The 15510-nt window shown below is 34.2% G+C and overlaps 1 protein-coding gene across 4 annotated transcripts in view; it reads right to left on the reverse strand.

Annotated features, from left to right (window-relative positions):
• The window catches only part of itpr1b (inositol 1,4,5-trisphosphate receptor, type 1b), a 145646-nt gene that overhangs the window by 105271 nt on the left and 24865 nt on the right, over positions 1-15510 (reverse strand). For 3 of the 4 annotated variants that reach the window (XM_065240971.2, XM_065240970.2, XM_065240969.2), the window contains exons 4-13: positions 14393-14508; positions 12201-12287; positions 11764-11922; positions 9006-9104; positions 8560-8643; positions 8294-8440; positions 7811-7906; positions 5456-5500; positions 5323-5352; positions 3756-3910 (exon numbers count right to left, since the gene is read on the reverse strand). In XM_065240971.2, the coding sequence (XP_065097043.1) occupies positions 3756-3910; positions 5323-5352; positions 5456-5500; positions 7811-7906; positions 8294-8440; positions 8560-8643; positions 9006-9104; positions 11764-11922; positions 12201-12287; positions 14393-14508 (1018 nt within the window). Of the gene's footprint in view, positions 1-3755; positions 3911-5322; positions 5353-5455; positions 5501-7735; positions 7907-8293; positions 8441-8559; positions 8644-9005; positions 9105-11763; positions 11923-12200; positions 12288-14392; positions 14509-15510 lie in introns of all 4 variants that reach the window. The other variant, XM_065240968.2, reaches the window with a different exon arrangement.

Consider the following 15510-nt stretch of genomic DNA (forward strand, 5'->3'; position numbering starts at 1 on the left):
ATGTAATGTTTCTTAATGGCTTATCATTATTAATAATAATTTAATAGATCTGTGCCTTAATACCAATAGGGTTAATGTTATTCATTTTTTATAAGTAATTAGTTATGAAAAAATAGGTAGACCTTACCTAATTTTTTTACTTTATCATAGTAATTAAATTTAGGTACTTTTTAATCAAATATATAGGATATAAGTTACTCAAACAAAGTGAGTGCAAATTGTTACAACAATTTTTTTGAGTAAATTCTATAGGTTGTTTTTTACAGTGTACCAGACCTGTCACTTCAACTTATACTTGATCAGTCACCTTTTAATGGCTTTTTTATGACAATAAAGCACAATTTTGACCCAAATTTGTATTACAATAAGGTGTGTAATAAGGTGTACAATACTAGATTGAGTAAAAACATGATTTTGTAAAATTAGAAATAGCAGAAGGCAGTACAACAAACACTATCATGACATAAAAATATAATAAGTAATAATATATTATTTGTTTTATTTAAATTAAAGTAATGCTAACTACATTATGGTAGTGGGAAAAAATAGTAAAATTACATCACAATGCAAAAATCTTAATAGTCCTGAAGATATTTTATTTTTATTAATAAAATACAACGATACACTGTAAAAAACAACCTATAGAATTTACCCAATAAAATTGTTGTAACAATTTGCACTCACTTTGTTTGAGTAAATTATATCCTATATATTTGAGTAAAGAGTACCTAAATTTAATTACTATGATAAACTAAAAAAAAATAGGTAAGGTCTACCTAATTTTTTTCATAACTAATTACTCATAAAAAATGAGTAACATTAACCCTATTGGTATTAAGCAACAGATCTATTAAATTATTATTAATAATGATTAGCCATTAAGAAATATTACGTATTACTTATTCAGAGAGGATTTAATAAGAAAATAGTCATACACAAGATTGCATAAATTGCTTGCTTTATTGACCAAATAACATTCTGTAAACATTTAAAACTAATTAATGGAAGTACAAAATAACCCCAATACATTTCAAGTGAAATACAACATATCATAGTTTTACATAAAGCTTCTTGAACATATTATTTCATAAAAAAATAAACCAAAGTCTTCATGAGATGTTAAAAAACCATTAAAAGCAAGATTCCTAAATACTGTTCTTCACGTTATCATTAGAAAATTAAAGAAGACAATAATATGAGAGGAAAAACTGATCTCATTTACCTCTAGCATGCTATATCAATACAAACAAACATTTCAATTTCATTTAAAACTTATTAAGTGCAAAAATACAACTTCATATTATGCTATAACTCACAGTACACATGCATAAAACATTGAACACTAACAAGAACGTACTTACATTCAATTTTAAGTGATTTAACTTCACATACAAGTCACATATATAACATATGAACTCCGAAGTACTTTTTTGAACAGACATTAAATTAAAAAGCCCATGGAAAGGCAACGTTAATTATAATTCCGTAAATGATAATAATAATAATAAAATGGCTTCATAAATGGATCCCTTCTAAAACAAAACTCAATATATTAACAGAAAAATGCAAGAAAACTTTAACAGTAATTATCTAGCATCGACAGCTTCACCGTTGTTTGTCTGCTCGACGCCCTCCCGTCTGTATCGTACATCAACCGTCCGCTGCTCTCTCTCGTCACGTGGCTTGCTCAAGTTCAACCACTCATATTGAGCAGCTCCGCTGTTCACGAGATTCAGACATGTAAATAATAATAATGGAAGTTAATATTTTAATCATAAATATGGATATTTATTCGTATTCGCAGGTGCAAGAACTGGGCGATGTTTCATTCAAAGCTAACCTGACTGACATATTCTAACCTATCAATCTGTCAACAACAGAGACAGAGAAGCACGCAAATGACTAAACTTCTGGTAGATTTTACCGTTAAACAACTTAACATTTCCATTCATGATGATATCAACGAGTTAAATTAAAACTTACCTGTCAACAAACCGCAGTTCTCCCGCCGATATGATATGAAAAATTATGACTCGAGTCCCGCCTGGATGTTGATTCATGCGCACTTTGCGGTGCTAAGGCCAATATTTTGGGGTATATGATACTTATTTTTTTAGTATTGCAGTTATTACTGTTAAAAAATGGATAGTGAAGGTAGAATATACCCATTATTTTTTATTTTACTTGCTAGCTTATATATGTAATTAAATTATAACTAATTTTCATGGGTTAAATTTAACACCCTCAAGAGTAATTTTTTACAGTGTATGTAAGCCCCATATTATTTAATCCTACAATTTTAGCAACATTCATCCAATAGCATGTTGTTTAGGCATGGGCCGGTATGAGATTTTGGAGGTATAACAACCTTAAGCAAAAATACCACGTGTTATTTTCAAATGTCTGCATATACAAACAACAACTTTTCAACTGGACACAATACAGGACATGTATTCTAGGTAAAAATAAAACATTAAATACAAATATTCTTTCAAAAAACATTATAATAATAAAAAAAAAATGTTTAATGTAAACATGAAATCAATTACATGACTTAAAGGTGCAGTGTGTAAATTTTAGCGGCATCTAGTGGTGAGGTTGCGCAGTGCAACCAACGACTCAGTCCAATGCTCAACCCTCGCTTTTGAAATGCATAGAGGAGCTACAATAGCCGCCACCGGACAAACATGTCATCGTCGGAGACAACTTAGTAAAAAATGTGTCCGTTAAGGGCTTCTGTAAAAAAATGGCTGCACAAAATGGCGACTTCCATGTTAGGGGACCCTCTGTGTATGTAGATAAAAACATCTCATTCTAATATAATAAAAACATAACGGTGCATTATGAAAGGTCTTTATACACCTCTGATCATATAGTTTTGTATAATCTCTTTCATTTATGTCAAAAGATCCTTTTAAACATTACACACTGCACCTTTAATTATTTAACTAATTTTGTGTAAAGACAGCTTATACCTTGAAAACAGTATCACATAAAATTTTAATGGTTGCGAAACTTTGACTCTTTAAAACCCCGGTATAACTTGAAACCGGCCCATGCCTATTTGGTATAATGTCAGCAGATGCATCAATAAACAAACATTTCTCACCCTGAACCACAAAACCAATCATAAGGGATTTTTTTATTTGACATTTATAATAAAAAATAAATAATTGGTCAACTGTGGTTGTTTTATAGTGCTTTATAAATAAAGTTTGAATGATTGATTGAATAATTAATAAATAAGCTTTCTATTAAGGTGTGGTTTGTTAGGCTAGGACAATATTTGGCCAATATACAACTATTTAAAAATCTGAAGGTGCAAAAAAATCTAAATATTAAAATTGCCTTTAAAGTTGTCCAAATGAAAGCAAAACATATTACTAATGATAAATAAATAAATAAATACATGCATAAAAAAATTATATATATATATATATATATATATATATATATATATATATATATATATATATATATATATATATATATATATATATATATATACACATGGTAGGAAATGTACTTTGGCACAAGTTTGACCCATACAATTTATTGATGGTTATTGCTAAAAATATACACTGGCAACTTATGACTGGTTTTGTGGTCCAGGGTCACATTTATGGATTTGTTTGGAGCTATCAAACAGTGGACAGGATCCTAAACCCCAAACAAATTCAGCATAAATGTGTAAAAACTTGTGTAAAAGATGCAAATATATCTTGATTTCATTTATTATATGCTGCCGTGTGTACCTGGGTACGAGGGAGTCTCCACCTCGTAGGGTGGTTGGGTCCAGCTCAAATATAGAGGAGATGTCATTGCCATCGGGAACGGAAACAAGGGTATACATGACCTTCTCGTTGGGTGTGCGCAGACGCCCTCGAAGAGCTTCGTGTTCTAAGTCAAGCTAAAGGAGAAAGAGGAGACCACGTAACCATGGAGACTGATGCATGTCACCTTGGTCAGTTAATGGATTACGTGACTGAAATAAATCGTTTTTATTAACCGATAAAACATTCTTTGATTGGTCAAATGTTTATAGCTTTGCTCGTGATTCAAAGCGGTCATGTGCCAAAATGTTTGTGCATTCAGGTTAAAGAACGTGATCTGTGATGGCATAATTTAAAATCTTTCAGCAGTCACAAGGTCCTGCGTGTTTGGGTTCCAGCAAAACAAGTTTTGCATTTGCTCGGCCAACAAAAGAGCTGTTCTTCCTTGATCACATTTGGAGAAAGTTTAAACAAACATACTGATTAACTTGGAATTTATATACAAAGCATCTAAAGTATCTTCACACTAGGCTGACTAAACAAGACATGGTGTCATACTGCCATCTACAGGTTATGTGATTTACTGTTAACACTGATTAACTAGCTATAATGTCACCTTGTGGTTGGTTAAAGAATTATACATTTAATAGGATAATAGTCAATGGCTTTTGTAATAGACAGAGGTCATTTTAGTTCATGCATAAAGTTTCCTCATTAAACTACCCCACAATGCTTTGCTTTTCTTCTTTTCTTGAGTTTGATTGATTGCAAGTTTAACGTCCAATTAAACTTTTCTTTAAAGAAACGTGACTATCTACTGCAGGGGTTCTTAACCTTTTCGCTGTGCACGCCCCTTGTGTAGGGTGCATCCCTTTGCACACCCCCAATTCATGACATAAAACGATCTTAACCTTAAAATTGAAATTAAACAAAACATTAAACGTACTGCTGTTATTTATTAGCCTGATTGTTCTGAGGTTTCATTCCAAATAATTTTTGATGAGTTAATAAAACTGTGGCACCCCTGGCACCATCTCATGCCCCCAAGGAGGGGCACCCCCAGTTTGAGAACCACTTATTAACAAAAACAAGTGATGCATATAAATATACAACAGCACATACACAAACAATAACAAACAATACAAACAAGAAACAAATAATAAATAAACATATGCAATCATCTTTTCTCAACAAACTTTCTGATTTAAAAGTCTAATGCTATGCTACAAATGTGTTGCAGATAAACATAAATTGTCTTTTTTAATTGTCTTTTGAAGTTCTTCCATAAATTGCAAGTTTGTAAGCGTGATGTAATTTAAACAATGGGTGAAGAGTCTGAAATATAACATTTCCCATAATTTCACTTGTGCTATTTCCTAGTATTACTAAATCTATTGTTGTTATAAATGGCAGAAAATAGTAATGTATGAGCAGGTGTGTGTGTTTGAAAGACTACACTACATAGAGGAACTAATAACTATTGCACCTCATGTACAGTATAAACAGATGATTTTTACACTAAGAACCCAGCATAACTGATGGAAAGTACCTGGAAGTTAAAGGGTGAAAAGTCTGCCACCTACAGGAGAAATTAAAAAATTCAGACAGCAGTGCATGGTGTGAGCACACACAAAAGAATTTAAAATATGTAACAAGCATGAAAAAAATTAAAAATCACTTACAGATGAACGAGAATCTCGAGACTCCTGCTCATAATCTGGATTGACCTGTCAACAGATGAGTGTAAATACATTATTAGAAATCCTTAAAATTAAGTCTCAGATCAGATCAATGGTTTTTGCAACTGGTAACAGGCAACTGATCAATGATTAATTAAAATAAAATCAATTATTTAGGCACCTAATAAGAGAAACCCTCAGAGACCCAATTTTTAAACATGGCTTAGTTGGTAAGCCAGAAAAACTTCTGAATAATACTGCATGAACATTAATATGTTAATAATACATTAATAATACATTGTATGTGTCAAAATAAACTATTTCTCTTTTATGCTAAAAAATAATTATAACAATATTTGGTAAATTTCCTAAACTTTATTTTTGTGAGTGGATGCAGTTGCTAGGGACTTTCTTAATATTTCGATTTTTTTTTTTGCACCCTCAGATTCCAGATTTTCAAATAGTTGTATCTTGTCCAAATATTGTTCTATCCTAAAAAACCATACATCAATGGAAGGTTTATTTATTATTTCTGATGATGTATGTGCTAAAACACTAGCGCATTCCTTCTCAGGAGCTGTTCCACAACTGTGGAATGATCTGTCGGTCGTGACACGATCTGCTGACTCTGTAGCTGTCTTTAAGACTCGGCTAATAACTCATCTCTTCCGCCAATACCTTACTTCCTAATAACGGACTTAATATCTTTCTCTATTTCCCTTTTTCTTTATCTCTACATTTCTTAAAAAATGTATAATATTTACTAACAAGCCCTTGTCTATCTATACTGTGTTGGACTCGATGAGACCAGTGCACTTATGTATTGCTGTTCTTGTGTTGCTATAATTGCTTATATTGTTTACCTCACTTGTAAGTCGCTTTGGACAAAAGCATCTGCTAAATGACTAAATGTAATGTAAAAATCTCAATAAAAAAAAAAAATTACCGTTATGACTGGTTTTATGGACCAGAGACTATTAAGACCAGGTTTAAGTTATCTTCAAACTAACCAACTAAAGCTGGGTACACATCACAAGATATTTGGGCTGAATTTGGGCCGATTTTCCCCCTTACGACAATCCTAGGTAGTGTCCCAATCATCTCTGGGTTGCACCGATTATCTTTTCAGATTTTCCTGTGGTGCGTTACGAGCATCTGAATCTATTGGGAATCACTTTGGGGCCGCTGCAATTGCAAATCGAAAATATTCAACATGTAAAATATTTACGAGCAGAAATCCTGTTGTGTGGGGGAAGTTCATTTGTGTTCGTGAAGTTAATCTGATGGTGCGTGCAGGGTTCCCACACCTTAGTTAACTTCAAATTTAAGGACATTTCAAGGACTTTCCAGGTCCAATACCCTTAAATTCAAGGACTAAATGTGGGGACACATTTTAAGTGAGAGCAAGGTTACATCGTGTTACCTTTTAAGATACATTGTTACAGTTCCCTTGTGAGGGAACTTGCGCTGCGTCACTGCGGTAACACTTTGGGGACGCCTCCAGGGGTAAGTGCGTTTGAATGTGTATATCAAATTCAACCAATGGTGAAACTTAACGATAAAGACAGAGTGACGTGGGTGCCAGGAAGTATATCGCTGTCTGAAATATTGCCAAAGACGGCGTTACAGGGGCGCAGGAAGTATGACAAGGGAGACGCAGCGTCTAATCTGAGACGTTTTCATGTGTGAAACACAACTATGCAAAAAAGCATTTTGGTATGAATCAACATTAGCATACAGAAGATATAAGCATTTAAAGCAAACAGTTTAGCACATGTGCTTAAAAAGTCTACAATTTTTATGATATTATCCTACACTACACAGGGAATAATATGGATTTTTTTTTTTCAGAAAACTTCATGCATAAAATAGATTCAAGCACGTTCAATGACCTGTATCTATGTATGTATATTTTCAAAAACTTTCCAGGGCCTTGAATTTACCCCCCAGATTCACAAACTTTCAAGGATTTCAAGGACCCGTGGGAACCCTGGTTTGCTGTCATGACCACATAGTGGCGCTAAACACACTATAGGAACAAACGTGTTAAATCGCATTTTTTCATCATGTTAAAAAATCTTTTGGTGTGTACCCGGCTTTAGATATGTTCAAAAAACAAAGCTGCACAATGTAAGATTTAAACATTTTGGGATCTGACTGAGCAACAATACTCAAGTTCGGTTTCAGTCAAGTATGGATAACATTAAAGGAATGTTAAAAGCCTTACAGACTGCTGTTAGCAGGCTGAGAAAATCTAAAGTATAGGTTAGTAAGGTTCCCTACCCAGTGGGAGAGGTTAGTGCTGATCTGGGAACAGCTGGAGGATGATCCATTGATAGGAGAACACACCTCACTCACCTCTGCTGCCAAGTAGTGTCCTGTGGCCAAATGTTTAAACCTGAACAGACTATTCCAGTATCCAGCCCCACCACGACAAGGGTCATGCTGAACCACCTGAAAAGTGAGAAAAAGTTGACTTTACATTGAGCATTACATTGAGACTTCAACCAAAAAGTAAAATTGTCATCAGTTGTGACCATGTCTATGACATCCAGGTTAAAGTCTCAATATAATTTTGATTTCAGTCATTGACATAACCTTACTAAGTTAATATTAAAGATGTCAAAATTATATTTTAACAGAAATGTTTTTATAACATTATGTAGGATGATTTCATGTAGAAAACAGTAAATCCCAAAAATTACTTTAGCTGGGTTTTCCCAGGCAGGGTCACATTCGCTCGCCCTACTTGTCACTCAAAACACATATGATGTTAAAGACAGCCCGTTTTCTAATTTACAGTACATTATCAAAGACATTTCAATCAGGCATACAGTTTACCTCCACTTCCCACAATGCTTTGCTGCTGGTAGCAGAGGTGGCAGACTGGCGACCTGTCGTGCGCAAGAACACATACTGGTTCTTCCTGTGTTCATCACAAGTGAGAAACTTCTCCTGCTCAGCGTGGAAAAGTCGCACCACATCACCCTTGGCAACCAGAAGGACGGAGACTGATTAACATAGTGATATCCGAAAAACTGACTCGGCAAACACCTAAAACTCAAACAGCAACTTCATTTCAAATTTCACATCCATGATGTACCTACCCCTTTAAGAATTACTTCCTTGTTATCGCTCCATTTCATAAATAAAACAATCTTCCAACTAGTGTTACAGTTTACAGAGTTCACCTGAGGACAGAAAGAAAATTGGAGATGAAAGAAAACAGAGAGAGTCTGTGTAAAAGGGAAACAAAGTCAAATGACCTGCTATAATATTTATTAGGGATGCAAGATTTATTGAAATAAATGGAAATATTGCAAATGTGCATATTGCAATGGTTTGCAACGAATGAAGGTTGTCGTTGTTTTTTTTAAATATACTGAAAGCATGATCATATAGCATTTCGTCACTGGAACTGATAAACAGTACTGATAAAAAGTATTATAAACTGAATGCATTGTGCATCAAAGTGTAAAAAAACAAACACACACACACGGCATCATGCAGTCCAACAAAAATGTTAATCCGCTGAAATAAAACACGGATGAACCTCATTGCAGCCTGGATTGTCCACCAGTTGATGGCTGCTGGCATGAAGAGGTTGTCCAGCATTCACAGGATTCAAAACTACTTTATCACCAATCACAACCTGAAAGAGGAAAAGAAAACAGTCGCTTATAACATACACACACAAAGGTTTTCCAACATGGCTTACAAAACACCAAAACTATAACTTTATGTCATTTTTGTCTGTTTTATAACATTTTAAAGACTAAACTGCTTAGAAAAACTGCACAGTAAAGGTTTGAACTAACTTAACCATTTAACTTCTCACCCCTCCTTTTTCAGTGTGGTGGTGGGTGATGTGCACCCCGAAATTACTATTACTCTAGCATTTTTTGGTCTAGAAGCAAAATCTTACTATACAAAGAAAGCAATAAAGTAAATGTTTTATATTTAAAACCCATAAAAATGAAAACATTTTACTACCAAAATGCTACAAAAATAAAGTCATAAGTCTCAACTAGTTCTGTTTCTAGTTAAATTCACAAACAAAGAGTTTTTTGTCACACTTTTAGTGGTTTTACTAACATAGGCCACTAGGTGTCAATGATTTGCTGCATGCTCACAAATCACAAATTAATAAATTACGGTCACTGCAGCATTCATGAATAATGGTTTTAAAATATGAAAACTACATTCATAGAGCTTTCCAATGATATATGGTTTGTCAAGATTATTTCAGGTTAGGATATCTAATAATAAATATGTAAACACACCTTGGGCCCACTTGTTGTCCAGTTACATTTTAGAAAATGACTCGTACTAAAACATTATTTTTGCAAAATTGTGATGAAATATGAAAACCTCAATCCGAGAGCTTTCCAACTATAGTTTGTCAAGATTAGTGCTGTTCGAGACAAACGTGGGACGGTGACAGTTAAAGGGTTGTTAAGCATGAGCAATAATAATAATAATAGTGATGATTACCCTGACAAGCACCACAAATAGAAACACAAACATTTTAATCACAGCATAAACATGATTTGAATCATAGTGAAAATTATGGCAATTGGCATTGGTACATGTGTTACACTAAGAGGAAAGCCGGAAGGCTGAGACGTGTGCGAGCTGAGCTGTGGGCTTGTATGAGAAATAAGTTAGGGGTTAAAAGACAAATCCATGGAAGATTGGTGATTTTGTATTTTTGGTGAAAATTCGACCCAAGATTTCAGGCAACTCTTCTATGGACAGATATGCTTTAAGTGTGACCCAAAATTATTGAACCCAGTATTGTTTAACAAAATTAGACTGTGCTTTTTTAACAAATAGTGGCGGTTTCCCGGACAGGGTTTAGATTAATCCAAAACTAGGCCTTATGTATTTTAGGACATTTAAGAAGTTTTAACAAACAAAAAACTATACTGGTGTGCATCTTGAGACAAAACAATGGCACTGATATGTGTAAAATATGTCAGTTCAAGGTGTTTCGAAATTAAAGTAGCTCCAACATGCACTTAAGTCTGGGACTAGTATAAGCCCTGTCTGAAAAACCGCCCCATAAAGTTTATATTTAGGATGACACTTACAGTAATGCATCCATACAGTAAACACAAAAACACTCTTTGAATCTAGCAATAACAAAGTTCAAAATAGCAAAAAACATGCATTTATGATATACATGTATAGTCAAATTTACAATTTGCTTGTAACTTCTAAATATATAGCTCGGAGAAAGATTTTCTAAAACGCCTTCGTTTAGCAGTTTTTTATATCTTACTGAACCAGGTGGGATTCAAAGTATTGCTGGGGCTTTTTAGAAACGGAAGTGTTTGTGTCAGACAAGCTCTTCCACAAAAGCAATATTTTAAAGGATTATCTGGGGAACTGACTGCTATGAGATTGGACATCATGTATAAGTCAGAAAGCCCCGAGAGATCCACAGCGGATGACACCCCATGACCCCAGCGCAAACCAAAAGCCTATTTCACTATCAGATGAGCAAACGGTGACTGCATTGAATCAGTTTCTGCTTTTGTTCAAATCTTCGTCAAGCACTTACAAGTGGACATTTTCTCCTTTCTCTTTAGAGAACTTATTGCAAAAAAAAATACATCAGATGCTTCATTTGATCTAAAAGCTCAGGTACGAAAAGAAATTGCACCCACTTGAAAACATGTCTGCGAACCGAACCGAATCGTGGGTTTAAGTCTGACTCGAAGGAGCAATGAAAATGTTTTGGTAGAAAAACCCAGAAAGGGAAGAAATACTATTAAAAAAGTTAATAAATAAAGTAAAAGGTACTGAACTATTATAGTACCCACAATAGCACTTACATTGCTGACACAAATGTGAATCAGATCTGAATAATACAATGTAAAACTTCAGGGGGAAGTGATCCAAGTAAATAATATTAATGTTGACATAAACTTTTGATTGCATTTATGCGGATGAAAAACTTTCAAACTTTGTGATATCAAGGACCCCAGTGATGAACATGTTGTGAGGGACCCCCTACCTAAAATATATTAATATATTTTTATGTGTAACAAATATAATTGGCTACACTCAGACTCGCTGGATGTAAAAAAAATCAATTCAAATTTGGTTGTATTTCTGCAACTAAAATAAATATTGCTTTACAAACTCCAGTAATTGTAAAATAATTTTTTTCTGTGATTTTTTCTGGGGGCCCCAAGAACCTCCTGGAGGCACACTGGGGGTATCCCAGTTTGAAAACCCCCGAACTAAGGGACAGTGCCACACAATGTGATCTGGATTGTAGATCTAGACCAGTTTCCACTTACACTGTCTCCTATGGAGCGAAGTTTGTAAAAGGGCTGTATGTAAAACCACGAGCCTTCGTTTCCAGCCGAGTCCAACGTCACACGCATGGCGTTCTTCTCCAGCAAAGCAGGCAAGCGTTTATTCACCGTGAGGTACTTATTGCTTTTTAAATGCAACAGCTGTGAAATGGAGAACAAACGTAATTCAGCAAACTTCTATTCCTGTTATATACAAAAATAAAACTGTAAGTGTTCTTTAGCTATAGACTATGACTTTTGAGTTGAGGTCATGTTTGAAGTCTTACAACATATTGTGAGATAAATTATGCAGAACAACTGTGAACGTAGCCTAATGATATGGGCATTAAAATAACACTAAACAATGGATGTCTGTTTTGCCAACTCGGTTAACCAGTGTGAGATCCCTTCGGTTTCCATCTGCCAGCTGGCTGCCCTACCTGAATAACATTTCCATACTGAATCACCGTTCCTAGAAGCTTCCGGTTCTCTGATTCGTTTTGTTTCTTCTCTAGATCAGCAGCATGCTGAAAACAAGTTTAAAAGTAAGTAAATATTTACTTTATACAATATATATCACACATGAATGTAAAACTTTGACAAGTGCATGACAAATGTAATAAAAAATGCTCTTGATTTACCATCTTAAAAGCAAATAACTTTGTCATTTATTTAATTTCCTTGGTTTTACTCAATAAAGTGTACACTTAAATTTAACTCAAACCTAATCTGTGGGTAATGGAGTGCCGCAGGGTTGATGTATTTTTGTAGGTCAACCCGGAAGTTAGCGGGACAAAAAAGGTCATAAATTTATAGACCCATAGAAAATAAGCTCTGTGTTAAACAAAAGTTTGACACTTACACGTTTTGTCCAACAAGTTAATCCTCACAGATGAACACAACTTCTATGAATTTTGAAATCTAAATGCGTTTACTAGAAAAAAAAAAATGTAGACTTTAAAATTCATAAAAGATGTGTTCATCTGTGAAGATCTTCTATGTGTAAGATTATCTAAAACGTGTAACTGTCATAAACTTTTGTTAATAACAGATCTTATTTTTTTAGGTAATCTAAAAGTATAATGGGAAAAATGAATGGGCTTTTTAGCAAGGGAACCAGTGTACCGCTAACTTCCTGGGTTGGCCTACAAAAACAAATCATCTCTGCAGAACTCCACATAAGTCAAACTTGCATTTAATAAATAACCCAGGCTGACTTCATATTGTCTTATAACAAGAGCATGTTTAATATTAACCCTCAAAGGTCCTCGTTTCCTGTATACACTACTGGCCCTTGGGGTCTTTATGACCCCAAAATTGAAAGCATAGTGTAAGAAAAATATAAATTTTCAATAATACAAATAATATATTTTTTGTTGTTGTTGTTGTTTACTTCTCATCTATACAATAAAGCTGTGTTTTGGGAGATTTGAAGTACCCTTGTATCCATTTACCACAAAAATCCTCAATTACACCATTAGTTTACATGTGAAATATAGATTTTTTTATGAAAAAAATCACTTAAATGATTATCTGAATTTTATTTCAATTGTTTCTGGATATTGATCTAGGTGTAAGGTGTAGAATTCAACCTTTTTCTGGTTAGAGATAAACCTAAAGGAATTAGCGTTTAAGAAAGAAATAGAAATGGCCATAGAAAGCCATTCATTTAACTGGATATGGGCAACTGCCCACATCACTACTTTAGTGATACATTTTGTGAATTTAGTTCCCCTAAAAAGGAAAATAATGTCACGTGACTGCAGTGACACGGATGACGTGTTATACTCAGACATGTTTGCAAAGTTTTTTTTTTTAAAGTCTCCCCCAGACTGTAAACGACACAAAAAAAAACAGCTGGGGCGCACCAGATAAAACGTCATCCACGTCACTACAGTCACGTGACTTTAGTGTGGCACATGCGCTTCACAATAGACACTTGGAAGAGAAGATAATGCTGCATAAAGTCGTAATTTTTGTTATTTTTGGACCAAAATGTATTTTCGATGCTTCAACACATTCTAACTGATCCACTGAGGTCACATGGACTACTTTGATGATGTTTTTATTGCCTTTCTGGACTTGGACAGTATACCGTACATAGATTTTCAATGAAGGGTCAACAAGCTCTCGGACTAAATATAAAACATCTTAAACTGTGTTCTGAAGATGAGCGGAGGTCTTACGAGTTTGGAACAGCATGAGGGTGAGTCATTAATGAAATTATTTTCATTTTTGGGTGAACTATCCCTTTAAAAATAAATATTACTTCAAATAGAATATTTTTTGTAGTTTATTGATGCATTTTAAAATGTCTGTTTTTACAAAATGCCACAGAAATTTGACTGAATGTGTGTGTGCGCACATGTGTGACAGAGCGTGTGCGTGTGAGAGTGTGCGTATATAGACCCCAAGGACCAATTGAGGGTTAAACACATTACTGTTTAGCTGGTTTATGCAAATTGGGAGGATGTAAACTGTGACACACTTCAGGACTTTCCATTATGATACAACTCATTAAAAAATATGCAGCCTCAAACTAAAGTCCTACAAACTAAAACAAACAAAAGCCTTGAATCAGGCCACCATGTCTGATACACAAACTGTAAAGGCATGAGTGAGTTTGTCTCACATGTAGTTTGTTGAGGAGCACTGTGTCAGTGGTGTTGTTGCCTCCTGGCTTCGCCGCTTTCCAAAATTGTTTTTGGGCCGAGTATCTGTTCATGGGACACAGCTTGAACAGACAGTCTGGAAGTAAAGACAAAATGACGAAAATTACCTACAGTTTGCAGACAGGTTCACACAAAGATTTTCACAAGCCTGTATCAGCATTTATACAGTCTTCCCGCGCATAACACAGAGAGTTAAATGACCTTTCAAAGAGCAAAACCCAACAAGACATTCAAACTGTTTTATATCCATTATCACAAATGTGTATTTTAGACATGCTTGGAAAGGATAAAAGCAGGTTATTCCCAGAGACATTTGTGACCCATTTAAATATACTCATTACACTGTAAAAAGTAATACCTCAATCTAACTTATAAAAATTGAGGCAAGTGATTGCATTGGATGTTTTAAGTTGAGTCAACTTGCAGCCTTTTTTAAGTATAATAAACACTGTAATATTGCTTAATACAAACGCAACAAAATTAAGTTGAGTTAACTAATAGTTCTAGTATTACTCTATTTAGTTTAATTTACTTTTCTTGGTACAGGTAACTTTTTTATGGTTTGTTGTGGTTTTCATAAACATTGATTTAGACTTCATCTTTCTGTGAGATGAGGGCACGAATTGTTTATTCAATCAACGCTCCCACCCAGTTTAGTTTTGGGCAACTGTAAAGCGCGACATACTTCAGTATGCAGTCTATGCACAAGCACCAGTCTTCTGAACAATGCTACAAAACTCAAAGATGAAACAGAAACTCTTCTAAATCTCAAAGATAAATGAACATTAAACACTAAAAAGTCTTTCTTTTTAGTTAAAAACACATAAAATAGCATTTAAATTTAAATTTCACTGTCCAAATGCAGTCCCATGCAAAGCATGCTGGGAACTACGAGTCTACTGTCTAGTTAGCTATGTTTACTAAAATCATTCATGCAGTTTCAACACAAAATTATTAAGTTAATTTCCTTCTTAGAAATTTAAGTGGATTATACGTGATAAAATGAAGCTGAATTTACTCAATAAAGTGTTCATTTAGATTTACTCAAATTATTCAACTTTTTATGTTAGATTAAAGG

This window comes from Paramisgurnus dabryanus, chromosome 14 (assembly GCF_030506205.2).
Source record: "Paramisgurnus dabryanus chromosome 14, PD_genome_1.1, whole genome shotgun sequence".
In the NCBI taxonomy this organism is placed as follows: Eukaryota; Metazoa; Chordata; class Actinopteri; order Cypriniformes; family Cobitidae; genus Paramisgurnus; species Paramisgurnus dabryanus.